The sequence below is a fragment of the Amblyraja radiata genome, chromosome 10 (assembly GCF_010909765.2).
Source record: "Amblyraja radiata isolate CabotCenter1 chromosome 10, sAmbRad1.1.pri, whole genome shotgun sequence".
NCBI lineage: Eukaryota > Metazoa > Chordata > Chondrichthyes > Rajiformes > Rajidae > Amblyraja > Amblyraja radiata.
The window spans coordinates 52,783,874-52,811,115 of NC_045965.1; the positions used below are offsets into that span (position 1 = coordinate 52,783,874).

The 27,242-nt window shown below is 44.1% G+C and overlaps 1 protein-coding gene across 2 annotated transcripts in view; it reads right to left on the minus strand.

Moving 5' to 3' along the window:
- Nucleotides 1-335: 335 nt before the first annotated feature.
- Nucleotides 336-27,242, minus strand: part of tie1 (tyrosine kinase with immunoglobulin like and EGF like domains 1) — a 65,342-nt gene continuing 38,435 nt past the window's right edge. Inside the window, exons 13-24 of one of the 2 annotated variants that reach the window (XM_033028857.1) lie at nt 22,270-22,548; nt 19,950-20,252; nt 19,156-19,346; nt 16,019-16,229; nt 13,805-13,915; nt 12,735-12,925; nt 11,508-11,621; nt 9,638-9,708; nt 5,950-5,990; nt 4,463-4,559; nt 3,189-3,288; nt 336-1,408 (exon numbers count right to left, since the gene is read on the minus strand). In XM_033028857.1, the coding sequence (XP_032884748.1) occupies nt 1,337-1,408; nt 3,189-3,288; nt 4,463-4,559; nt 5,950-5,990; nt 9,638-9,708; nt 11,508-11,621; nt 12,735-12,925; nt 13,805-13,915; nt 16,019-16,229; nt 19,156-19,346; nt 19,950-20,252; nt 22,270-22,548 (1,781 nt within the window). In that variant the 3' untranslated portion in view covers nt 336-1,336. The remainder of the gene's footprint in view (nt 1,409-3,188; nt 3,289-4,462; nt 4,560-5,949; nt 5,991-9,637; nt 9,709-11,507; nt 11,622-12,734; nt 12,926-13,804; nt 13,916-16,018; nt 16,230-19,155; nt 19,347-19,949; nt 20,253-22,269; nt 22,549-27,242) is intronic. The other variant, XM_033028858.1, reaches the window with a different exon arrangement.

Here is a 27,242-nt window from a genome sequence, read left to right on the forward strand (position 1 = left end):
TTCAGTACAACGAGACACGTTAGAGGTGCAAGAAAAAAATGGCATTGTTGCAATTTTGCAGCAATGATTGCCCATGTCTGGAAATTAGTGCCTGAAATGAAAGTGAGATTAAATGGTAGATAGACACAAAATGCTGGAGCAACTCAGGAGGACAGGCAGACTGAAGAAGGGTCTCGACCCGAAACGTCACCCATTCCTCTCCAGAGATGCTACCTGTCCCGCTGAGCTACTCCAGCATTTTGTGTCCACCTTCGGTGTAAACCAGCATCTGCCGTTCCTTCCTACACGCGAGCTAAAATGGGTCGGAATCAAAGTCAAGTTAGGCAGATGATACTTGTTCCATGCAGATCATTTCAGATGATTGCATTCATGGATTTATTGAACATCAAGAAAAAAAAACATTGTTTACATTAAACGGAGATGCAGACAGTGGAAGCAGTGTCCGAACTTTACAAAGAGTTATATCAGCTATAAGTAATATTTATGCCAGATCCAAGGGTCAGCATGCCTTGGAGAGACCAGGATACAGAGATTCTTGATGGCATGGACTTCAATGAACCACAGAACATGCTTCCTGCAATCTTCGGGACATTCAGTGGCAGAAGGGACCATGCACACCCACAATCATTGGCCCTGTGTCACTGGTTAGGTTCCAGCTGTTCTCAGCCAAGTGTCTGCTTTCAAGTTTGCTGTTGAATCAAACAACCCGCTTTCACACACGTACCCAAGAAGTCTGATCCAGAATCGTCCACTGCAACAGCTGCTGACTGAAATAGTTTCTAATGCAGGCACACAAACACACAATGTACACGTACGTGGGCACCAAGCTATGGGCAATGCAGTAGGGGGTTTATGCAGTAAGAAATACTCAGTGTATGCTTTGTGTGTATATACATGTCAGTACACAAACCAAGTGTGATGGAAGCATTGCTCCAGTTGTACATGTTCCAATTGACTGATTCCGTCGCCACTGGTTCATTTAACTCAGACCTTATTGCAAGGAGTTTGGGTCTCGAGAATCGTCCTGCTGTCAAGGGATATAAACATTACTATTTCCACTGCTGATTTCCAAGTGCAACTGGGCAAATGATCATACTCTCGAGATGGTGGGAAGATCCATATTCCACCCCCAGAGTTTAGACACAGTATTCCACGCAGCCATGGGATAATGCACAGGTCCAGTGCTGCTTGTTTCATGGGTTATTCTGGCTTGTTGGCTCCTAGTGCAAGCAGTCAGCATCTTGGGACAGGTAGTGCAGTCACTGGAACCTGATCCCTTGGCTACAGGACTGATGAGTCATTAGCAGGAACTACATAAACGTGGGCAAGCCCAGCGTCAAACTTCTTCTGCTGTGGCATCGATTCCAGCATATGTGAAGTTTTCAAACAAAGCCGTGTTCACGTAAGCCTACGGAGAAATTAACAAATTGAAATAATCATTAAAGGGGTTTTTCCTCTCTCTCTCATCAGTTATCTTACCCATCCGTTTTCAAGCATTGCTTAATTGTTAGTGATTGTGTTGGAGCCCAAGTAACATTGGATGAAATGGGTATTTGGCAAAGTAATGCATCACTGTCCACCAATGAACGTGTCTTCACTTGACAGCCACAGGTGCTTTCCTCTTCCCCAATTATCCTTAAGGCAACTGAAATGTGTGTTCCTGCCACCTCCCCAGTTAAGATGAGTCTAGTTAGCCCCTATCATGGATTTCTTGGTCAGTACAATTCAACACCCTGTGTAAGGAGGTACTGCGAATGCTGGTTTACAAAACACTGCAGATGCTGGTTTATGCTGATAAGATGCAAAATGCTGGAGCCACTCAGCGGGACATGCAGCATCTCTGGAGAGAAAGAATGGGGGGCGTTTCGATCTGAAGGTGGTGACATTCAGTCTGAAGAAGGGACTCGACCTAAAACGTCACCCATTCCCCTCTCCAGAGATGCTGTCTGTCCCGTTGAGTTACTCCAGCATTTTCTGGCTATCTTCAATCCAACACCCTAGCCACTCAGCACCATTCTAAGTTATCAGGTAAGCAATAAAATACTCAGTGCAGACTAAACCCTTTTTTTTTGCAAAGCATCTATGCATAACTATATAATCTTTGTGAGTGAGGATGCGGTGTGGGCATGTCGGGAGAGAGTAGTATGATGGAGAAGTTTCAGTTTCGAATCTGCATTCGATTCGTCTCCAAATGGTTGAGATATGTTCTCATCAATAACAGTGCAATGCAAAGTAAACTTGACCATTCTGTGTCTGTGTTTGCTTTGTTGTTACCTTCTCCTCGCTAACAATTCTACATTTTCCTTGATCAACATCTACGTTGTCTCCTGTTCACACCTTACACTTCCTTATCTCTGTACCTCTCCCCTGACCCAATCTGAAGAAGGGTCTTGGCCCAAAACATCACCCGTTCCTTCTATCCAGAGATGCTGCCTATCCCGCTGAGTTACTCCAGCATTTTGTGTCTATCTGACAGTTCTGGCCCTACGCTCGGATATGGTGAGTTCCCACTAAAACAGACCCTTCAGTTGCTACCCCCATTTCTTAGAAAATGGCTGGCTGGCAGGAAAGGAACTATCCATCCCCCAATCTTATGTTGAGCAGGTAAAATCCCATGAACCTCAGAGCTTCTGGACAAGATGGCTGATGTGATGCTGTGACACGCGCACACACACACACACACGCACGCACACACACACACACACGCACACACGCACACACACACACGCACGCACACACGCGCACACACGCGCACACACACGCGCACACACACACGCGCACACACACACACACACGCACGCACGCACGCACGCGCACACACACACACACGGGATTCAATCCTCGTGACATTTCAGGGCTTTAGTGCCTGACACTTGCAATTCATTTAGTCTGTATTGAGGGAAAGCATATGATTTCTGTACTTGCCACATTTTGAAAAATATTTTAAATATTCACCAAAAATCATTAAAGACAAAAGAAACTGGATAAATAATACCTGTAATGAAGGAACTATTTTAAACTAAAACTGTCCGGTTATATTCATGGATAATCCAAACGCTCGTGAAGAAATGTTTAATTAGATTTATTCTGGTCCCACAAACACCTTTTTGACTCTGATCCTTTGAGCTACTGATGCTTTGCTAATAATCCCAACAACTTTCCGTTCAGTTTCACGTCGGGTGAATTACCTTTCTTGCTTCCAGCATGCGGTTCAGTTGCACTGATATCTGCGTAAACGTTGGTCGTTCATAGGGCCGATCCCTCCAGCACTGTCTCATGAATTCATAGCTAAGGGGTTTCAGGTAAAGAGAGATGACTTTAACGAATGACCTTTGAACAACATTAAAAAAAAAATGCTTGCGTTTTTCTCATGCTAACTACAGCGACAGGAATGCAGGATTTTCCTGTTTATTTAACTTTCAGCTCTCTACAAAAATGTGTGAAGTCGGAAACGTTGTGTTGCGATTTGATAGGGGGTTTCTATTAAAAAAACAAGGTGAGAAAGCAGTCTAAGTCAACAGATTTTGTGTTTTACGAAAGTGAGGAAGAATTCGTTCTCACAAAAAGCAACAAAGTGCTCTGTCAAAAATGAAAAATCCTCCCAAAAATGAGCACATCTGACTGGGCACAATCCGCAATATTAGTTGTTGATCATCAGTGATGTTGAATGTCATTTCCACATAATTTATTACTTGGAGTTTTATTCCTTGGAGTGCAGGATGTAGTCGAGGGGTTATCCTGTAGAGGTGTATAGAGGTGCACAGGGTCTTTTACCCAGTGGCAGGGGAATCAAAAAGAAAAGGACATATGTTGATGGCGACAGGAGCAAGATTTAATACGAACCTGAGGAGCAACTTTTTCACACTGAAGGTGGTGGGTATATGGAACAAGCTGCCTGTGGAAGTAGTTGAGGCAGTTACTATCACAGCATTTAAAAGACACTTGGACAGGTACATGGATAGTAAAGGTTTCGAGGGATATGGATGAAACGTGGGCAAATGGGACTAGTTTAGATAGTGAATCTTGGTTGGCCTGGCTGATTTGGGCCGAAGGACCTGTTTCCTTGCTGTTTGACTCTACGATTCAAACACTCTATAATTGGGATTGGATGGCTGAGTAGTATGTTGGCATCTTCCTGTCATGCCTTTCGGTAAATATACATGCACAAGTACACGTGCACAATCACAGAGATTAAACTAGAAATTCTCACAGATGACTATCAGTCGATGAATTACCTTTAACGGTAACATATATTTTAGAATGAGAGTCCTTCTGCACATGGAATTAAATGCACAACAAGGTTAAAAACAGAGATTAAGAAGCTAGATTGGCAAAAGATCTTAGAGAACGACTCCACAATATGATTGCAGTTTCCACTGGCTGGGCCAGTACAGGGAGTAGGGCACCCAGTCCCTCTCCAAGTCAGCCTTCCACATGAGGGGATCTGCAGGTAATTACTTACACTTCATCGTCACAGTTGAGGGGTTTCTCCATTCGGAAGCCCTGAGGCAACTTCTCATAAAGCTCGGCACACGTCATTCCACAATACGGCGTTCCACCTAAAAACAATCGGACGTCAATTAACGGAAATGAAGAAACAAGGAACTGCAGACGCTTGTTTACAATCGAAGACAGAGAGTGCTGGAGTAACTCAACGGGTCAGGCAGCATCTCAAGAGAACATGGATAGGAAAGATTTTGGGTATTGCCTGACCCAAAACGTTGTCTATCCATGTTAGAAACATAGAAAATAGGTGCAGGAGTAGGCCATTCGACCCTTCGAGCCTGCACCGCCATTCAATATGATCATGGCTGATCATCCAACTCAGTATCCTGTACCTGCCTTCTCTCCATACCCCCTGATCCCTTTAGCCACAAGGGCCACATATAACTCCCTCTTAAATATAGCCAATGAACTGGCCTCAACTACCTTCTGTGGCAGAGAGTTCCACAGATTCACCATTCTGTGTAAAAAATGATTTTCTCATCTCGGTCCTAAAATACTTCCCCCTTATCCTTAAACTGTGACCCCTTGTTCTGGACTTCCCCAACATCAGGAATAATCTTCCTGCATCTAGCCTGTCCAACACCTTAAGAATTTTGTAAGTTTCTATAAGATCCCCGCCTCAATCTTCTCCTGAGATGCTGCCTAATCCGCTGAGATACTCTTGCACTCTGTGTCTTCCCTCGCCCATTAATGGAAGACGGAAAAATAAACAGTGTTGTCCTTTGTAACATTAAGAAAGCTAAGTGGAAGATTGAGGTCCATAATACAGACCATCGCCAAGTTTGAAAAGAAGAAGAGAGAAGACTTTCCCAGAGTGATTGTTACGTTTCAACTAATTTCCAAAGCCATTATGACCATTGGGACACGTTTGATTTTGCCACATCTGGATCATGTGCAGGGGATGAGATTAGTTGATTATAGCATCATGTTTGGCACAGAAATGATGGGCTCAAGGTTCCTTTGCTGTACTGTTCTATGTTCCATGCCTTGCTTCATGCATGATTCTTGGGCAAGTGACCTGGTGACAACTAATCCTCGGGTTTGTGCTGCTCATCAATATTCCCAGGTAGGTTTCCACCGAATAACTGAGTTAGAATATCTCAGACAAGATCAGGTGTTTCTAGACTTATACCAATGAGTGGAGGCAGTGACCCAGAAAACACGAGTTCAATTTCCATCATGGCAAGATGTAAACGTAATCAGTTTAAATAAGAGTTTCATCTGCACTGATCCTTTAAAAATCAGCTAATGCTATTCAGATTCAGATTCAAACTTTATTGTCACTGTGCAGTGTACAGTACAGAGACAATGAAATGCAGTGTTTATGAAGGGATTAGAATAGACTGAGGTGCTGGAAAAGATGGGATTTTGGAGGAACAATCACAAATGAACAAAAAACAAACCTTCAGTAGACTACAGAATATCAGTGCTGCTGTTACTTACCGAGGCTGACAATCTCCCACAACAACACTCCAAACGACCAACTAAGAAACAGATAAAATTCACATGTAAACCATTTGCAACTTGATTGACATAAAATATAATTTGTAACAGTAATCCTAGAACGCAAGCAGTAATCGGGACCTGTCTATGTACAGAGTATAATAATAATAATAATAATGGATGGGATTTATATAGCGCCTTTCTAATACTCAAGGCGCTTTACATCGCATTATTCATTCACTCCTCAGCCACACTCGGTGGTGGTAAGCTACTTCTGTAGCCACAGCTGCCCTGGGGCAGACTGACGGAAGCGTGGCTGCCAATCTGCGCCTACGGCCCCTCCGACCACCACCAATCACTCACACACATTCACACACAGGCAAAGGTGGGTGAAGTGTCTTGCCCAAGGACACAACGACAGTATGCACTCCAAGTGGGATTCGAACCGGCTACCTTCCGGTTGCCAGCCGAACACTTAGCCCATTGTGCCATCTGTCGTCCCAATAGTATGTAATTCCATAAGTCCATTTAAAAAAAATCAACACTTATAACAGGGTTGGCTAATCTGATACTCACTGGCTAGTGATGTCTTTAAGCAATAACTAAAGATTGACAAAAGGGAGTCATAATTTGATGGTTCCCTGTATTAATCATGCATGGACTACCTGGGAGAGTGGTCTGATAGTTCCATATCTAAAGGTGGCAAAAAATGAATATTTTATACCTTGTTTAATAGTTTTCTCTCATGAAATATGCTTGGAGATTTGAAAAGCAGTGTTACCACCATTCAAATGGCTTGCGACACTTGGGTATGGCACCAGGTAATGGGTGGTACCATGGCAACATTATCGCTCCTGTAGAATAATCTTTCTACTAACTGGACAGCACGTAACACTGCTTTTTGGTACATGTCACAATCAACTAAACTAAACTAAAATAGTTCACATAAAAGGACACAAAGTGCCGGAGTAACAGCATCACTGGAGAACAAGGATAGGTGCCGGTTTCCAGTTGGGACCCTCCCACAGTCTGAGTGCGCTCCTGTGTTGGGGACTCCTCCATTTGCTTTCAACATAAGATTTATGGAACACGCTGCCAGAAGAGGTAGTTGAGGCTGGGACTATCCCAACGTTGAAGAAACAGTTGGACAGGCACATGGATGGGACACGTATGGAGGGATATGGACCAAGTGCGGACAGGTGGGACTAGTGTAGCTGGGACATGTTGGCCGGTGTGGGCAAGTTGGGCTGAAGGGCCTGTTTCCACACTGTATCACTTTATGACTATGATTCTATGTGCCATCCCTTTGCCCATCTTTCTCAAATCTCTTGCATTCAGCCTTTGCTTGAGCAGTTAATGAGCTATGAATCTTCAAATTGCTTCTGAAACGTTGTCACTTTACATCTCCGCGCAACACGTCTCACATGACTTCAACGTTCCCTCCAAACCAAAATAAAATCTGAAAATGAAGCAACAGAAATGCAGGAAGCGTTTATTTTTGAGTAGCTGAACCTCACAGCAACTTGGTTGAATGAACACAAGCTGTTTCCTGAGGAAAGTTAATTTTAATCGCATGGTTCCAACTGAGAGCGTCGGTGAGCAGACACACATTTCCCCGAAAAACCAGAAGCTGCTCCACAGGATTGAGCAGTACACTGCGCTGTCAGCACTTAACCACCAAGGTGTGTCAAACCTTTATGAGTGCGTTGTACTGAAACGTGAAACTCAAGATAAATGTGAGGGGAACTGATCGCTCCATATACTCATGGAAAAAAGGTCCAGGATAAAATGGCATACAGAGAGAAAATCTTGAACCAGGAGATGTCCAGCAACTCCCAGTATAAATGTGTAACTCACTGGAACTATTTGTCAGACTCAACATTTTGAAGTAAACAATGTGATTGTAGCTATTGGAATAGTACGGAATCACCTACGGTTTCCTTTCATCTTAAAAGTGTAAAAACTTAAGGGCCTGTCCCACTTGGCCGTCATTTGCGCCTCCTCGCGTCATATATAAAATAGGTCGACGTCGCGCATAAATCACGCGTCATCATGCCATGGTGCGCGTGACGTCATTAGAATACCCTGCGGCCCCCGACGCGCATGGTTACGCACGATGACGTAACCATGCGTCACCACGCGATACACGTGAGACGTCAGGACACCAGCATGCGACGCCAATGCATCAGCTTGCGATGCTAATGCGTCCGCGTGCGTCACGCAGGTGGCGAGCGAGGATTTTGTGCAGCACGAAATCCTGGAGCGCCGCGCGATACTGCGTGCACCTCCACACTCCTCCACGCCTCTCCATGCGCCCGTCCCGCGCTACCCACACGCTACCCACAACGCGACTACCACATTTTTGGAGGTCACGTAAATGGCGTGCAAATGACGGCCAAGTGGGACAGGCCCTTTAGGGACACAATGAACTGTCTGCAACTGCTGCAATCTTGAGTAAAACAGAAAATGCTGGAGAAACTCAGTGGGCCCCCACTCAGAAGCAACTAAGTTACTTCTGCCCCACCTGGATGCATACCCATTCCAGTATCCGCCCCCCTCCATCTCCTTCCGCCTCTACTCCTTCACTGGCTTCCCACTTCATGCCTCTTCTCTTCTACCTCCATGTCTCACATGTTTTGTCTTTTCATCTTTGGCCTTTGTCCATTTGCCAATCAAGCTCTCCCCCCCCCCCCCCCTCCACCCCCACCAGCCTCCCCTCACCTGTATCCATCTATCACTTGCCAGGCATTGCCCTGCCCCCACCTCTCTTCCAGGTTTCTCCGACCTACTACAGTCTGTCTGAAGAAGGGTCCTGACCCGAAGCGTCACCTATCCATGTTCTCCAGAAATGCTATCTGACCTGTTGAGTTACTCTAGTACATGGTGTCTTTCCTGTCAAGTACACCTGGAGACATCATTGCTTTTTGTGAATTAATGTTAAGAATGTTATCTGCATTGGACATTTTATCTGTTTAGTACACTTTCCCGGAGAAAATCTTTCTATTTGTGGGAGACACTTTGGTCATATGCTCTGTTTGATGGAGCTTGTGGAGTCTTTGTGGACCCTGTGCTGTGATGCACTCTTTCTACTGAATCCCACTGTATATCGTCGATTGTTTTTCAACTCACTGGCTGACACAATGCAATTCACTGACTGACACAGTAGTGAAGAGATACTCTAAGGAAGAATAGTTTTAGGCCAAGGATTGGTTTTGATAATCATTGTGTTGAAATAATAAACGGAATTGCTTGTGAAAATATAAAATAATACGTAACTTTGAGAATTGAAATATAACAAAAAAAAATGTTAAAAAGATAATGGTTCACCCTTTAGGAGTATTTGAGGGACCTTGCCTTCACAATCAATAAATATGTAACAGCAATGTTGCATGAATTTTACAATTTAAAAGGCATTTGATAAGTTGTCCATCGTACACTCTGATTTTCCTTCCTATGTGGGTTAATGTAAAAATGAATCTTGCGGTATACAAAAATGGGAAGTGTTAACTTCCCCTACAAGATTGCAACATTTCTTCCATATGTGTGTGCAAGCTATACATTGCCATAAGTCTAATGGAGTATGGTCACGCCTTGTCTTCCCACTATGACATTACCAGTTGCATGGGCACATTAATGAATGATCTACTAGAGTAAGCAGAGAAACATGTCCTAATCATCGATTACTCACACGTCGCTTTTTGTTGTATAGACACTGTAGTTCAAAGACTCAATGGCCATCCAGCGCACTGGGAGTCGCCCCTAAACAATGTGCAGAAGGAGAAAGGTAAAGGCAATCACAGGTTGAATGGAGAAAGTACAGGTCTAGTCCGAAAATACAATGAGAAAAATTGTCCCTTGTGTGTGTGGAGGATAGTGTCAGTGTGCGGCGATTGCTAGCCGGCACGGACTCGGTGGGGCGAAGGGCCTGTTTCCGCGCTGTGTCTCTAAACTGAATTAATTTTGCTAGTTCAACTTTTGGAATATACTTTTCTTTCTTGGGTTTAAAATGTATTTAGTTTTATCACTGAGCTTCCTCTTTCCTTTAGGAAGGAGATGAGGAGGAATTTCTTTAGTGTGAATTAGGTGGTGAATTAGTGGAATTATTGGCCACTGTGGAGGTCAAGTCAATGGATATTTTTAAGGCAGAGATAGATAGATTCTTGATTAGTACGGGTGTCAGGGGTTATAGGGAGAAGGTGGGAGAATGGGTTAGGAGGGAGAGATAGATCAGCCATGATTGAATGGCGGAGTAGACTTGGTGGGTCAAATGGCCTAATTCTGCTCCTATCACTTATGGCCTTTAACTCAATGATAGAAAAAGATCATTTAAAATTTAAAAACCCTATTTATTCTGTTAGGTTTTACAATGTTATCGCTGCAAGTAAAGTTTAGTGAAATATAAACAAACTTAAAAATACAGACATTATGAACAATTCTGTAAAACCTAATCTTATCAGCCAACTACTTACATGTAATTAGTGTTGGTGTACAACATGTACTCCTCGTGGCCAAAGGAACAGAAGGAAATTGGAGCAGGAATAGACCAACTGGCCCCTCACACCTATCCTGCCACTTGATAGGATCGTGGCCGATCTAACACAGGCTTCATTTTATTTTTGTCAATTTTTAACTCCCCCCTCCAACTTTTTTAGCTCCTTCACAATTATACATGAAGCAGACGTTTACATCAGTTTTCACAAAGTACGAGATAGTGAAATTAGTGAACGAGTGTTCTGCTGCCAATTTGAACACATCACCGGTTTGCTCCCGACCTCAAGTGTTGTTTGTGTGGAGTTTGCATGTTTTCCCGATGCACACGTGCCTTTCCTCCAGGAGCTCCAGTTTCCTACACATCCCAAAACGTGTTGGTTTTGTGGGTTGTTTATCCTCTGTAAATTGCCCTGAGTGTGTAGGGAGTGGATGCAAAAGTGGGAATACATAGAACCAGTGTGAACAGGTGATCGATAGTCGGTGTGATCTCGGTGGGCCAAAAGGCTTGTTTCCAAGCCGTATCTCTAAACTAAACTATAGCTCAAAAATAGGAGAAATGTATTACCAGTTAGTGTCTTTGTGTTGGTTGAGAGTTGGTTAATGGCACTCATTTCTAGAGTGCCATTAACCTTATTGATCAAGTGTGTAGGAAGGAACTGCAGATGCTGGTTTAAACTGAAGATAGACACAAAATGCTGGAGTTACTCAGCGGGACAGGCAGCATCTCTGGAGAGAAGGAATGGGTAGCGTTTCGGGTCGAGACCCTTCTTCAGACCGAAACGTCACCCATTCCTTCTCTCCAGAGATGGTGCCTGTCCCGCTGAGTTACTCCAGCATTTTGTGTCTATCTTAACTTAATCAACAGCATTATCACTCGATAGACAGGAACAAACATAAATCATCTCTACAAGAAGAGGGTGCCATTTGTTTTAATGCAACACTCTTCAGAAGATCACTGAAGTGTTAGCCTGGAGAATATGCACAGGTCCAGGAATCCTCTCAGTTAAAGGTAGTTGAATTATAGGTTTTAATGAGGGTGGAAATAAAAATACTTTACTTAATCTTACCATGGTCTTTTTCACATACACCTCTTCCCCTCGGGACAGCCCAAAGTCTGCGATTTTAGCCACAAGGTTTTCTCCCACCAGTACATTCCTGGCTGCAAGATCCCTGTGAATGAACTGAGAAAAAGACTCACATCAGACCTGAAATCAAAAGCAATATTCTGGCTTCAAAGCACAAACCATAGTGAATTAAAGCTGTGAAATGTGGTAATCTGGCACGGTGGCACAGCGGTAGAGTTGCTGCCTTATAGCGATAGCAACTCCAGAGACCCGGGTTCGATCCCGACTACGGGTGCTATCTGTACGGAGTTTGTATGTTATCGCCTTGACCTCCGAGATCTTTGGTCTCCTCCCACATTCAAGAGACGTACAGGTTAATAGATTAATTGGTATAATTGTAAATTGTGCCTAGTATGTGTAGTGTTAATGTGCGGGGATCGCTGGTCGGTGCGGACTCGGTGGGCCGAAGGGCCTGTTTCCGTGCTGTATCTCGAAACTAAACTAAATTAAATTCTGACACAGGAAGTGAGGTTTGAAGGTCATTAGGGCCTCTGTACTAATTATCTCTTTTGATTGCATGAGCAAAACACAAAGGAACTCAGTGGGTCAGGCAGCATCTGTAGAGGGAATGGAGAGGCGACATTTTGGGTCAGGATCCTTCCTCAGACTGTCAGTCTGCACAGTTTCTCTGCATTAATGTGTAAGTGTAATAGGGAAAAGTGTAATGAGGAAAAAATAGATCAGCCACGATCCGAGTGGCAGAGCAGACTCGATGGGCTGAATGTCCTAATTCTGCTCCTATGTCATATGGTCAAAAGCAAACAAGGACCTTGGGTTTGGATGGGAATGTGATCATTCACATGAGACTGGCCATGTGGGTCAAAAGAAAGCAGAAGTTAGAACATAGAGCTGCATATAGAAGATCTCTTACCAAATGAGTACTTAATTTGCCTCCAGTGTGTAGGGAGTGGATACAAAAGTGGGATAAAATAGAACTAGTGTGAATGGGTCGGTGTGGACTTAGTTGGCCAAAGGGCCTGTTTCCATGTATAAATAACTGCATGTGCTCGCTGGCTGGTGCTCGGTGTAATTCATGATTCACAACAGATGTGTGCAAGTGTGCACCAAACATCATTTTTCCCTCTAGGTGGCCCCCATGTTGTACAAAAAAAAGTGGTGTTACCGTGCCCAAATTTACCCCCTGTATCCTATCCAATATCCAGTGCTCACCTGCTTCTCGCTGAGATACTGCATTCCTTTTGTAACATCAGATGCAAACTGGAGAAGCTGCTGAGAGGTCAGTGTTGATGCAGTTCCGTGCTCTCGTGCGAACACTGGATCCGTTTCCAGAACTCTGCTCTTTCGTAAAAAGTCCAACAGGTTTCCGTAAGGGGCATATTCAATGGCAATGTACAGGTAACCTGGTCACACAACAGATGCAGTTAAATAATGATTCCTGAACCTGATAATTCTAGATATCATATAATTGGTAAGTACATGCTTTAAGATAATCTTTCTCTTGACTTTTGCAAAAATGTTGATCCCCTCTTTACCCCATCCCCATCCTTTGTCCTGACCATTAACCCCTGTACACACTCTTCCCTTATATACCCCCTCCCATCCCCCACTCTCCTCTGCGCCCCAACTGGACTCACACCTATTTCAGCCCCATTCTCCTTCCCACTCCCTAATACCTGTGACGCCCTAACTAATCAAGAACCTAACAATCTCCACTTTAAAAATGCCCAATGACTTGGTCTCCATAGCCATCTGTAGCAATGAATTCCACAGATGCACCACCCTCTGGATTTAATAAAATCCTCCTCATCTAAACTCTAGAGTTCTTTAAAAATTGCTGGGAGAGTTACATAAAATTGGATTTCCGTAAGTCAGGCTTTCCATAAACCATGGAGCACCTGTACACAGTTGCCGAATACAAGTAAGTCTGAAAATCTTATGAGACACACAATCTGGAGTTGTGCATTTCATCAGCAAATAGACTACAGTGAGAATCTCCTCGGATGGAGAGAGTTAATATTTCAGGTGACAATGACCTATCATCAAAATATTGACCTGAAATATTAACTCTGTTTCTCTCTCCATTGCTATTGTCTGATGGATTTACAGTATTTTCTGTTTTTATGTCAAATACTGCAGCATTTTCTTCTGGAATCCTATTTTGATTGCTTATTTGAAATTGCAAAGAGTTTGAAAGATTAGCCAGACCCTTTATAGTGTTGTCCTATATTCTCATTTTTTTTTAAACTTCCTGCGCAATTATGGTGGATTTCAGTTCCTACCTCGGTTCTCACAGGCTCCGAGCAGATTAATGATGTTGGGATGATGTCCAAGTTTACACAAAACCTCCAACTCTCCCGCAAAGTCCCTGTGATCATTCTCTGAGGCGAATTCTGCGTGAATTACAACACAATGGCGTTACGTACGTTTTTAACATGTCATCCAATAGTAACTGCTGGCCGGTGTGGTCAAAGCCACATTGCTTGAAACACAGTCACTAATAAAATGTCCAGGTGCACATTCATCGAGGAAAGGACTCCAAATAAATCTTTCACCATTCAGTAACCAAGAAATAACAAGGACTGTTCAAAAGCACTTGCAGTCTGTTGTTGTTAGTCTGACCATTTTACCTTCAAGAAGGGAAAATTATTCAAGTTTATTTACGTACATAATACGGAGATGAGTATTGGAATAACGTCACCAAGCTTTCAGCAATTTCCATACATCCTTACAGCATCGAAGGAGGCGATTTGGTTCATCGGGTCAATGCTGGCTCACAGAGCATACCCATCAATTCCATTCCCAAATTAATTGTTCCTGTAGCCTATTCTCCCCGTATCATCTGTACATCAATGCTGTACATTAAATGCCTTAAATTATATTTAGTGATAAGCTTAAGAGTGCTAACTTGGGTTCCAGTTTGACCAGAACTGTTGAAAATGAATTAATGTTAAAAAAAAAAAGCTTTTAAAATCAAATTCAGTTCAATGGACAAAGGACAATAGACAATAGGTGCAGGAGTAGGCCATTCTGCCCTTCGAGCCACTTCACCATTTACAAGCAACCAAATTCTGTTATAACTCTATTGACATGTTTGCAGATGACACAATCATAATGGGCTGGATCTTAAACAATGATGAGACGGAAATATAGGAGTGAGATTCGTAACATGGTCTGAGGAAGGGTCTCGACCCGAAACGTCACCTATTCCTTTTCTCCAGAGATGCTATATTCTCCTGACCCGTTGAGTTACTCCAGCGTTTTGAGTCTATCTAAGGTGTCAAGCCAAACTTCCCCTCAATGTCAGTAAACAAAGGAGCGGGTCATTGACTGCAGGAAGCAGTGGAGCATATATCTCCACCTGCATCAAAGGTGCTGAAGGAGATGGTCCAGGGCTTCAGCTTCCTAGGTGTATATGTCACCACCAATTTACCCTGATCCACCCACGTTGATTCCACAGACAGAAAAGCATATCAACTCCTTCTCTTCCTCAGGTCTAAGGAAATTTGGCATGTGTTTAATGATCGATCCCACAAGACATGAGACTGCACAACCATGCTATCGCCGTTTACGATGGGCTACCACCACCACCATGGAAAGCAATCTATTGGAATACATCACAATGTGGGTTGGTAGCCGCTCAGCCCAAGACCACAAAAAATCACAGAGAGCTGTGGATATAGCCCAGCCCATCATACAAACAGCCTCCCCCCCACTCCACCTTAATCAACTCCATCTACATTTCGCACTGCCTCGGGAAAGCTGCCAACATAATCAAGAACCAGAAACATGTCGGCCATTTCCTCTTCTTCCTACTTGTGTTGGGCCACAGATACAAAAGCTTGAAAGCACAAACCACCAGGTTCAAGAACAGTTCCTTCCCAGTTATCAGACAATTGAACGGAACACCTCATAAGCTAGGTGCGTCTTCCCCATCTCCCGTACATCTCCCGTACATCCCCCTACTCATTGCAGCCTTTGCACTTTCTTTATCTACACTTTCAAATTCAATTGTAATCCTATATACTGCACTCTACTTCCTTGCTCTTTTTGCACTCCCTGCTGCACTCACATATAGTTTAAGTGTAAATCTTATTAAATAATAATATAATTTGCCTGGATAGAACCCAAAACAAATGTTTACACTCGATCTCGGTCCATGTGACAATAATAAACCGATATCCATGCTAAATGTTAAGTGACTCAACATACACTCACAAAAGAAAAGCTATTTTCCAGTGGTGTTCAATGCTAATTTAAAATTCCACACCTGTTTTTTTTTAGCAGGTTGAATACAACTTTGGGAGACTGCACCAACAAAAGCCAACAGAGGAGAAACTCAAGACCGGATGAGCTCATTTCTAACATTAATTAAATGGAGTCATAGAGTCGTACAGAACAATCACATCCCAACCCATCCACGCTGAGCATCTAAATTAATCCCATTTGCCCATGTTTGACCCATATCCCTCTAAACATCTTCTTTTAAAAGCCACCTTTTAACATCTTGATTGCAGCGTTCATCTTTAGTCCATCCTTTTTAATTAGCGCTTTGATAACTTGTCCAAAGTTTCCTTCTCCGATGACATCCTCGAATTTGATGTTGTCCCATTCCAGGATGGGGTAGGTGAGAGGCTCGCTCTGCGGTTTCGGCCTTCGTGTCAGTGTCAGCGTCCCGGAGTTAAACTGAAGAACTGTCTCCTCACCCTCACAACAAAGAAAAACAATTGGTTAGCTAAGCACTGCTTTTATGGGCTCCCCTGCTCACAGCAGATTTACTTTAGTTTAGTTTAGAGATATAGCGTGGAAACAGGCCCTTCGGCCCACTGGGTCCTCGCCGGCCAGCGATCCCCACATATTAACACTATCCTACACACACTAGGGACAATTTTTACATTTACCAAGCCAATTTACCTACATACCTATACGCCTTTGGAGTGTGGGAGGAAACCGAACTCGGAGAAAACCCAAGCGGTCATGGGGAGAACGTACGAACTCCATACAGACAGCACCCGTAGTCAGGATCGAACCCGGGTCTCCGGCACTGCAAGCGCTGTAAGGCAGCGACTCTACCGCTGCGCCACCGTGCAGCCCTAGTACTACCATAATGTCATAGTAATACCTAGTAATAGATTGTAATGCCATGAGACCTGATTTATGGAGCTTGACTTCTGCCCTGGATTTATGCTAACACAATCAAGGATATCTGAAGAAGGATCCTGAACTGAAACATCACCTATCCGCGTTCTTCAGACCTGCTGCCTGACCTGATGAGTTACCCCAGCAAGTTTTGTCCTTTCAGTGTTAACTAGCATCTGCAGTTCCTCGTTTCTACATAAGGACATTATCCTATATGTGTGAAAGAATTCCAAAGGGAAGCTAGTTAAATTTCTAATCTTATGTATTACCCCTCCCTGTCCACTTCCACCAATATCCCTCCCTGAGGCTTTACATTTCACTGCTCTTCTCTCCTTATCTGACACCCCTTTGATTCCTTTTCAGAGGCCAAGTTCATGATCCAACACAGGTCGAAGATAGACACAAAAAGCTGGAGTAACTCAGAGGGACAAGCACCATCACTGGATGAAAGGCAAGTGAAAAGTATTTTAGCACGCTGATTCTCATCAGTCTGGGGATTGAGTATAGAAGTTGTGATGTTATGTTACAAAGATATAAGGTGTTGGTTAGGCGCACATGGAGTATTGTGCTCAGTTTTGGACACCTTACTATAGGAAAGATGCCGTTAAGCTGGAAAGAGTGCAGAGAAGAATTAAGAGGATGCTGCCAGGCTCGAGGGCTAGAGCTATAAGAGGTTGGGCAGGCTAGGACTTTTTTTCTTGGAGCACAGGAGGCTGAGGGGTGATACTAAACAGGTATAAAATCATGGATAGGATAGAGTAAACGTGCACTCTTTTCCCCAGAATAGAAGAATCAAGAACTAGAGGGCATAAGTTTAAGCAGAGAGGGGAAAGATTTAATAGAAACATGACGTCAACTTGTTCACACAGAAGGTGATGGGCATTATAGAGAACTGCCAGAGGAATTGGTTGGGATAGGTACAAGAACAGCAATTAAAATTCAAAGATAGATCACAAAAATCTGGATTAACTCAGCGGACCAGGCAGCATCTCTGGAGAGGAGGAATGGGTGACGTTTCAGGTCGAGTCCCATCTTCAGACTGAATCAGGGGAAAGGGAAACGAGAGATATAGACGATGATGTAGAGAGATAAAGAACAATGAATGAAAGATATGCAAAAAAGTAACAATGATAAAGGAAACAGGCCATTGTTAGCTGTTTGTTTGGTGAAAACGAGAAGCTGGTGCGACTTGGGTGCGGGAGGGATGGTGAGAGAGGGAATGCCGGGGTTATTTGAAGTTAGAGAAATCAATATTCATACCACTGGGCTGTAAGTTCTCTACATCATCGTCTATATCTCTTGTTTCCCTTTCCCCTGACTAGTGACAACTGAGATGAGGAAAAACATTTTGACCCAGAGAGTTGTGATTCTGTGAAATTCTCTGCTACCGGAGACAGTGGAGGCCAATTGACTGGTTGTTTTCAAGAGAGAGTTAGATTTAGCTCTTAGGGCTAAAGGAATCAAGGGATATGCGGAAAAAGCCGCAACGGGGTACTGATATTGGATAATCAGCCATGATCATATTGAATGGCGGTGCTGGCTCGAAGGGCCGAATGGCCTACTCGTGTACCTATTTTCCATGTTTCTAGTTTGAAGCAGGATCTCGACCCCAAACGTCACCCATTCCTTCTCTCCAGAGATGCTGCCTCTCCCGCTGAGTTACTCCAGCTTTTTTGTGTCTATCTTTGGTTTCAACCAGCATCTGCAGTTCCTTCCTACACATCCAACACAGGTCCTTGGTGCTCAAAGACAAAAGCATAACTACTGTACCATTGCTGGAGAAACTCAGCGGGTGAGGCAGCATCTATGGAGCAAAGGAAAAGGTGACGTTTCAGCTCCATAGATGCTGCCTCACCCGCTGAGTTTCTCCAGCATTTTTGTCTACCTTCGATTTTTCCAGCATCTGCAGTTCCTTCTTAAACACTACTGTAGCATTGTATCACTGTGCCAACACTCTGGCAAAAGTGTTCCCACAAGATTGTTGGATAGGGAGTTCCAGGATTTAGAGTGACGAGCCATAAGTGATGTACTTCCAGTCAGTCATGGAACTTGAGGGTATGTCCCCATATTCTTTATGCCCTTTTCCTTACTGGTTGTAGTTTAGTTTACTTTAGTTTACTTTAGAGATAAAGCGTGGAAACAGGCCCTACTGCCATCGAGTCCACGCTGATCAACGATCACCCCATACACTATCACTATCCTACACACAAAGAACAATTTACAAAAGCCAATTAACCTGCAAACTTGCATGTCTTTGGGATGTGGGAGAAAACCGGAGCACCCGTAGAAAAGGTAAGCGGTCACAGAGAGAACATGCAAACTCTGTACGGACAACACTCGGAGTCAGGATTGAACACGGGTCTCTGACTGGCACTGTAAGGCAGCAACTCAACCACTGCGCCACTGTGCTGCCCGTAGATTGAGGTTGCTTGTTTGGAGTAACCTTGATCAGTTTCTGCATTGCATTCTGTAAACTGGCCGACTGAGTACTTACTGATCCGGATTGGTATGTGAAGGTTCGACGTCGCTGGAAGAGGGTCTTACGAATGCAGAAGAGGCCCAGGAGTGCCAAGAGGATGGTCATACAGGTGGCGGACACTGAGGCCACAATGGCCATCAACAGCTGCTGGTCACTTCCAGGGGACTGTTCCAAATTCCCCACTACTTGAAACACACTGGATGTAGCTGAGGAAAAGGAAAAGTCCAATGTGAGGAAACAGTCATCTTTTCAGTTAACTTGCAATTATCTCATTCTTAGCCCTCAATGGATTCAGCAATTTAGTTTAGTTTAGCTTAGCTTAGTATAGTTTGGAGATGCAGCACGGAAACAGGCCCTTCAGCCCACCGAGTTCACGCCGAGCTGTGATTCTCGTGCACTAGCACTAGGGACAATTTACAATTTTTACCAAAGCCAATTAGCCTACAAACCTGTACATCTTTGGAATGTGGGCGGAAACCTGAGCACCCAGAGAAAACCCAATTACGGGACAACGCATAAACTTTGTACGGACAGCACCCGTGGTCAGGGTCGAACCCAAGTCTCAGGCGCCATAAAGCAGCATCACCACCGCTGCGTCATTGTGTCCCGCCCATAAATCGTGAATTAATGAGGAAACCACCAAACCAAAGTCCAACACCAATGTATGAGCGCACTTAATTTAAGGCTTTGTTTGACATGTGGGAATTCTTGGTGTGATGGCTTGTTGCAAATGTTCCTTACTCTGAACACAAATATGAAGCTGTACAGATAAATGTCTATATGAATCTAAGTGCCTTTAAAGCTCTTACCTGGTGGAGTTGCTGCAGTGCGAAGCTCTTTCATTGGGTTTGGGTGGCTTTCACCCTTATTGTTTAAGGCTACAACCTCGACTAGGTAGGGAGTCTCGGGCTGCAACCCATGCAAGACGTGCTCCGAGGTTGGCGTCTCCGCCAAATTGAAGGTTGTCACTTCAGGAAATGTCGTGGCCCCATAGACCTTACACTTTATGATCACAGAGGAGATGGCATGTTTTGGAAGGACCACCCAGGAGATCACTGCAGATGTGTCGGTAATGTTTGATACCTTAACATCATAAGGTGCTGGAGGAATTGCTGGATTTCAAAACAAAAAGAATAGTTACTGAGGACTCCTGCGGGTCTCCCTCGACTCCAAGGATATTGCTGGCCAGTAATTGTGATCTTAAATGTATTAATGGGATATGTCCTTCGCTGGGATGTCCAGCATTTGTTGTGCACCTCTAATTGTTCTGAGGAAGGTGATGGTGAACCACTGCAGTTTAGTTTAGTTTAGTTTAGAGATACAATGTGGAAACAGGCCATTCGAACCACCGAGTCCACACTGACCAATGACCCATACACTAGTTCTACCCTACACACTGGGGGCAATTTACAGAAGCCAATTAACCTGCAAGATCTGCACATCTTTGGAATTTGTTACAGGTAGTTATGGATTAGCTCTCTTGCCACTGTATCACTGGATTATGGATCCAAATCACTTTCCATGTATCAAAGCAAAAATTCTGTGCTGCCATTCAGCGTATTTCTAAGGGAATGCTACTTGGTCTGAGGTGTTGCCTTTTAGATTTGGTATATACAATGGGTTCTGATGGTCTGCCTTCTCAGGTGAGTGAACAACACTAATTCAAACAAAAACATGCAAATTATGATTAATATTTATCCCTAAAATAACAATAGTAAAAAAAAGATAATCTTAATATCCTTGTAAGTTTGGGTTTTTAAGCAGCATGGAAACAGGCCCTTCAGCCCAACTTGCCAATGCCGACCAAGATGCTCCAAGTCCCACCAGCCTGCATTTGGCCCAAAGCCCTCCAAACCTTTCCTATCCATATACTTGTCCAAATGTCCCTGAAATGGTGTGATAGAACCTGCCTCAACTACCTCCCTCGGGAGAATATGTGTACAGATGTACCCTTCATGGGAGGTGTCTACAGTTCCAAAAATGGCCATCAAGAAATTGGAACATTCTGAGACTATGAAAGATTCGTATCATGCTAATTATTTTAATAAAAGTTCAAGGTAATTTTTTTAAGTTTTATTGTCTCATGCGGATATTCTACCAAGCTGGAATTGGCTTCCAATCATGAGGTAGGGAAAGTCCAGGAGGGGTGTGAGCAGTTGATGGTGGTGGAATGGAATTCCTTTTCCTCCTCAGAAGAAACATTAATGCACTCTCACACAATTCCTTATTAGAGAGACCCCACTGAGATGAAATTAAAAACATGCCTCAATCCCAACCTATCTAGTTCTTGAAATAACACCTACCATGAAATTAAACATTGAAAATAGGTGCAGGAGGAGGCCATTCGGCCCGTTGAGCCAGCACCGCCATTCATTGTGATCGTGGCTGATTGGCCCCAATCAATAACCCGTGCCTGCCTTCTCCCCATATCCATTGACTCCACTAGCCCCCAGAGTTCTATCTAACTCTCTCTTAAATCCATCCAGTGACTTGGCCTCCACTGCCCTCTGTGGCAGGGAATTCCACAAATTCACAACTCTCTGGGTGAAAAAGATTTCTCTCACCTACATGGCCTTCCTTTTATTGTAAGACTGTGGCCCCTGGTTCTGGACTCGCCCAACATTGAGTCCATTTTTCCTGCATCTAGCTTGTCCAGTCCTTTTATAATTTTATATGTTTCTATAAAATTTCCCCTCGTCCTAAACTCCAGTGAATACAAGCCTAGTTTTTTCAATGTTTCCTCATATGACAGTCCCGCCATCCCAGGGATCAATCTCGTGAATCTACGCTGCACTGCCTCAATCACAAGGATGTCCTTCCTCAAATTAGGAGACCAAAACTGTACACAATACTCCAGATGCAGAAGAACCTCTTTACTCCTATACTGAAATCCTCTTGTTATGAAGGCCAACATTCCATTCTTGAAATGTTTCCTTTGTGACTGGTGTCTATGCTCACCTAAAATGGCCATCGAGGTCAGATTGCATTGAATTAAAATTTATAATGTGAATGTATAAAACTCATAATGCGAATTCTATTTCAGGGAATGTGAAAATTGGCCACAGCCAGAGGATAAAAAACAAAAAGTGAATGTGGTGAAACAGCCAAAAGGTAAGAAGTCTCACTTACAGTCGCTGAAGGTCCAGGATTTGATGGGTGCACTCCATTCACCAGCAATTTTGGACTGGGCGCGGACACGGAATTGATACAGTGTGCTGGGACTCAGATCTTGGATGGTTTGATTTCCAACTGCTGCATCAATCCACCGAGGCTCGCTGGGTGGCTCCATCTGCTGGTACTCGATGGTGTACTTGATTATTTCCTTTGTGTTGAGAGGTGGCTGCCACTTCAAGGTTATGCTGGTCAGGGACAGGGGTATGGCCTGAAACTCTCTGGGAGATGGAGGACCTGCACAGGCAGAACCAACATTTTCAATCACACGGCACTGGTGGTCAAACCAGACACCAGCAGCACACTCATATATAACAGAACAGAGTTTTGTTTAAGGTAGACAGAAATGCTGGAGAAACTCAGCGGGTGAGGCAGCATGTATGGAACGAAGGAAATAGGCGACGTTTCGGGTCGAGACCCTTCTTCAGACTGATGTGGGGTGGAGGGGAGAAGGAAGGAGAAAGGAAGAGGCGGATACAGTAGGCTGTGGGAGAGCTGGGAAGGGGAGGGGAAAGAAGGAGAAAGCAAGGACTACCTGAAATTGGAGAAGTCAATGTTCATACCGCTGGGGTGTAAACTAGCCAAGCGAAATAGGAGGTGCTGCTCCTCCAATTTACGGTGGGCATCACTCTGGCCATGGAGGTGGCCCAGGCCAGAAAGGTCAGATTCGGAATGGGAGGGGGAGTTGAAGTACTGAGCCACCGGGAGATCAGGTTGGTTATTGCGAACCGAGCGGAGGTGTTGGGCGAAGCGATCGCCAACCCTACGCTTGATCTCCCGATGTAGAACAGCTGACACCTAGAGCAGCGGATGCAATAGATGAGGTTTGAGGAGGTGCAGGTGAACCTCTGCTGCACCTGGAAAGACTGCTTAGGTCCTTGGATGGAGACAAGGGTGGAGGTAAAGCAACAAGTGTAGCATTTCCTGCGGTTGTTTAGTTTAGTTTAGAGATACAGCATGGAAACGGGCCCTTCGGCCCACCAAGTCCGCGCTGACCAGCGATCCCTATACATTAGCGCTATCCTACACACAAGAGACACTTTACAATCTTTACCGATGCCAATTAACGTACACACCTGAAGGTCTTTAGAATGTGGGAGGAAACCAGAGCACCCGTCGAAAACACACACGGTCACGGGAAGAATGTGCAAACTCCGTACAGACAGCACCCGTAGTCAGGATTGAACCCAGGTCTCTGGTGCTGTAAGGCAGTGACTCTACTGCTGAGCCGCCGTGCCGTTACAGGCGGTACAGGAGCCTCAGGTCTCGTACCAGTAGGATGAGGAACAGCTTCTACAATTATACCGTCGCATTGCTGAACTCGGAGTCCCGCCGATAGATTCCTCCGGTCCCTCCGTCCCCATTGTTTAATTATTCTGTATCTTTGATTATTCTGTATCCTCTTTTTTTTTAAATTTCTATATTGCACTACTACGGACAGACGCAAAACTGCATTTCGTTGTACCCATACTCAGTATTTGTGCAATGACATTAAAGTTGAATTGAATTGAATTGAATTGAAAAAATAAACCACGACTGTGCCATTCCATTGGTTCAATATTCCAAGCTGCGTACAAGATCTTTTTACTTTAGTTCTTATACCAACTCGGATGGCAAAGGTCCACGTAAATCACAAAGGGATCTCTGACCAGTGCAGAACGCATCTAGCATTCTTTACTTAACTACCAGAGTACAACATGATTATGCTGTTCTACTATGCATTTTGTGTGCCTGCCTGTTTCTTGAGTCATTGATGCCATTTAAAGCAATTTTGACATGACATGATCTATGGTGTGCAGTCCACCAAAGTGAAACCAGTCTAAGCCTTTGCAGTCTACCTTCTCAGGAGAAAACATCATGAAAATGGTACATAGTTATATATCAATGCACACAGAAGCTAGTACAAGGCTGTCCTAATTGACAATCTCAATTTTTCACGTGACACTCTGGGTATAAACACACTCAATTTATAGAATGTAAGGCAGCAATTCTACCACTGTACCAACCTATGCGGGATAAATGTGGGCCCTAGTGTAGCTTCTTGCAGGAATGTCCTGTAGTACGCAAGTGACATTATTCACCAGTAATTGATCATTTCAGACAAATAAATGACCAAATAGCAGTTATGCTTCTGTAGTTCGATGCCGCCATATTTGTCTGGAAAATGATCAGTCTCTTTCAGAACATTGAACTCGTACTGAGGTACTATAATCCACTGGGACATCCTCAGCCAGAAAACGTCAGCCAAATTGGATAAAAATAAGCTAAAAGTAGCTTCATTGATTTTAGCACGCGGATTATTTGGCTAAAACGGGATCTGTGCAGTTTCTATCTGGGAGTGCGTGTCGAGATAACAGCCGATATATCAATGCCCAGAGTGGGATAAAGTTCCTGGGTGGTGAAACATCAGCAACTTCTCGCTCAACCTCAACAAAACCAACAAACTGATCATTGACTTCGGAAAGGGGAGCCAGGGAGATCAATTTTCAGTTGTGGGTTAGTGGTGGAGATAGTTAGCAGATGTTAACTGTGTGTTAACATCTTGAACTGACCACCATCAGGTCAGTTCATAGATGTAATCACCAAGATGGTTTGCCAGTGTCTTCACTTCCTTGGAAGTTTAAAGAGATTTGACATGTCACCAAATAGCCTAATAAATTTCGACAGAGTTTAGGGTGGCACAGTGGTAGAGTTGCTGCCTTGTAGCGCCAGGGACCAGGGTTCGATCCTGACTACGGGTGCTGTCGTTGTCTATTCCTTTTCTCCAGAGATGCTGCCTGACCCATTGATTTACTCCAGCAGTTTATGCCTATCTTTGGTGTAAACCGGCATCGGCAGTTCCTTTCTGTACATTATAGACAATAGACAATAGGTGCAGGAGTAGGCCATTTGGTCCTTCGAGCCAGCAACGCTATTCAATGTGATCATGGCTGATCATCCCCAATCAGTAGCCCGTTTCTGCCTTCTCATCATATCCCTTGACTCCACTATCTTTAAGAGTTCTGTCTAGCTCTCTCTTAAAAGCATCCAGAGAATTGGCCTCCACTGCCTTCTGAGGCAAAGAATTCCACAGATTCACAATTCTCTGTGTGAAAAAGTTTTTCCTCATCTCGGTTCTAAATGGCCTGCCCCTTATTCTTAAACTGTGGCCCCTGGTTCTGGACTCCCCCAACATCGGGAACATATTTCCTGCCTCTTACGTATCCAATCCCTTAATAATCCTATATGTTTCAATAAGATTCCCTCTCATCCTTCCAAATTCCAGAGTATACAAGCCCAGTCACTCCATTCTATCAACATATGACAGTCCCGCCATCCCGGGAATTAACCTCATTTCCATTACACAGCTACATCTCTTCACCAGATAAAAGATGACCTCCCCAGAGGAGCTTGGATGAAGCTCAACAGATTTCGTACTGGAGTTGGGCGTTTCAATGCCAGCATGTGGAGATGGGGGCTCCGCCAGAGCCCAGCTTGCGAATGCAGAGCAGAGCAACAGACAACCAACCATGTCATCTCTGGGTGCCCGCTCCACCACCCGCCAAATGGAGCTTAGGGCCTGGCAGACATTGACGCAGAGACAACAAACTGGCTGCTCAACACCCAGCTTGAGATCTTACTATTCCTTTGGTTTATGTTTCATTCGCAAGAAGAAGAAGACCCCGTGCACTCCCTCAATAGCAAGAAATCTATCTCCGCAAATATTAAGGGTCCTCACAGTAATGAAATAACACAATAAGCAGAAAATCCAATTAAATCATCTACTAACTGTCCTTTACTGCCCATCTTTCTTGTGGTAAGAGATTCTAAGACTTAATTCTCTTTTTCCCATTGTTCTGCTTTCAATTTCCCTAAAAGAATCTCATTTGTTATAAGCAGTTGAATATGGGGTGGGAATTAATAAGCTTTGGCTTCTTCCTGCTCCTTTTCGGCCACATATGATTTCATTTATTTATAAATATTGTTTATGACACTTTATAATAATAATAATAATAATAATAATAAATTTTATTTATGGGCGCCTTTCAAGAGTCTCAAGGACACCTTAAAAAAATTGAGCATGTAGAGGAAAAACATGTAAGGGGAATGAAATAAATAGTAGAGACATGACTAGTACACAAAGTAAAGACAGAATTCAATACAAAACACAGTATGAGGCAATTAATGCACAGATGAAAAGGGACGGGGACGTGGGGCTAAGGATAGGCAGAGGTGAAGAGATGGGTCTTGAGGCGGGACTGGAAGATGGTGAGGGACACGGAATTGCGGATCAGTTGGGGGAGGGAGTTCCAGAGCCTGGAAGCTGCCCTGGAGAAGGCTCTGTCCCCAAAACTGCGGAGGTTGGACTTGTGGATGGAGAGGAGACCGGCTGATGTGGATCTGAGGGACCGTGAGGGTTGGTAGGGGGAGAGGAGGTCAATGAGATATGGGGGGGGGCCAGATGGTGGAGGGCTTTGTAGGTGAGGATCAGGATTTTGTAGGTGATCCGGTGGGAGATGGGAAGCCAGTGAAGTTGTTTGAGGACTGGAGTGATGTGATGCCAGGATTTGGTATGGGTGATGAGTCGGGCGGCTGCGTTCTGGACCAGTTGGAGTCGGTTGATGTAGGTGGAGCTGATGCCAAGGAGAAGTGAGTTGCAATAGTCCAGTCGGGAGGAGATGAAGGCATGGATGAGTCTTTCAGCAGCGGGCGGTGTGAGAGAGAGTCTGTTTGGCGATGTTGCGGAGATGAAAGAAGGAGGTTTTAATGACATGGCGGATGTGAGGCTCAAGGGAGAGGGTGGAATCAAAGATCACGCCAAGGTTGCGGGCCTGGGGAGATGGGGAGACAGTGGTGCCGTCGATGGTGAGAGTGGGGTTATTGTTGGGTTTTTTTTTTGGTTTTTGTATGCGGTTTCACACTTGCTTTTTATTCTTTTATTCCGTTCGAAA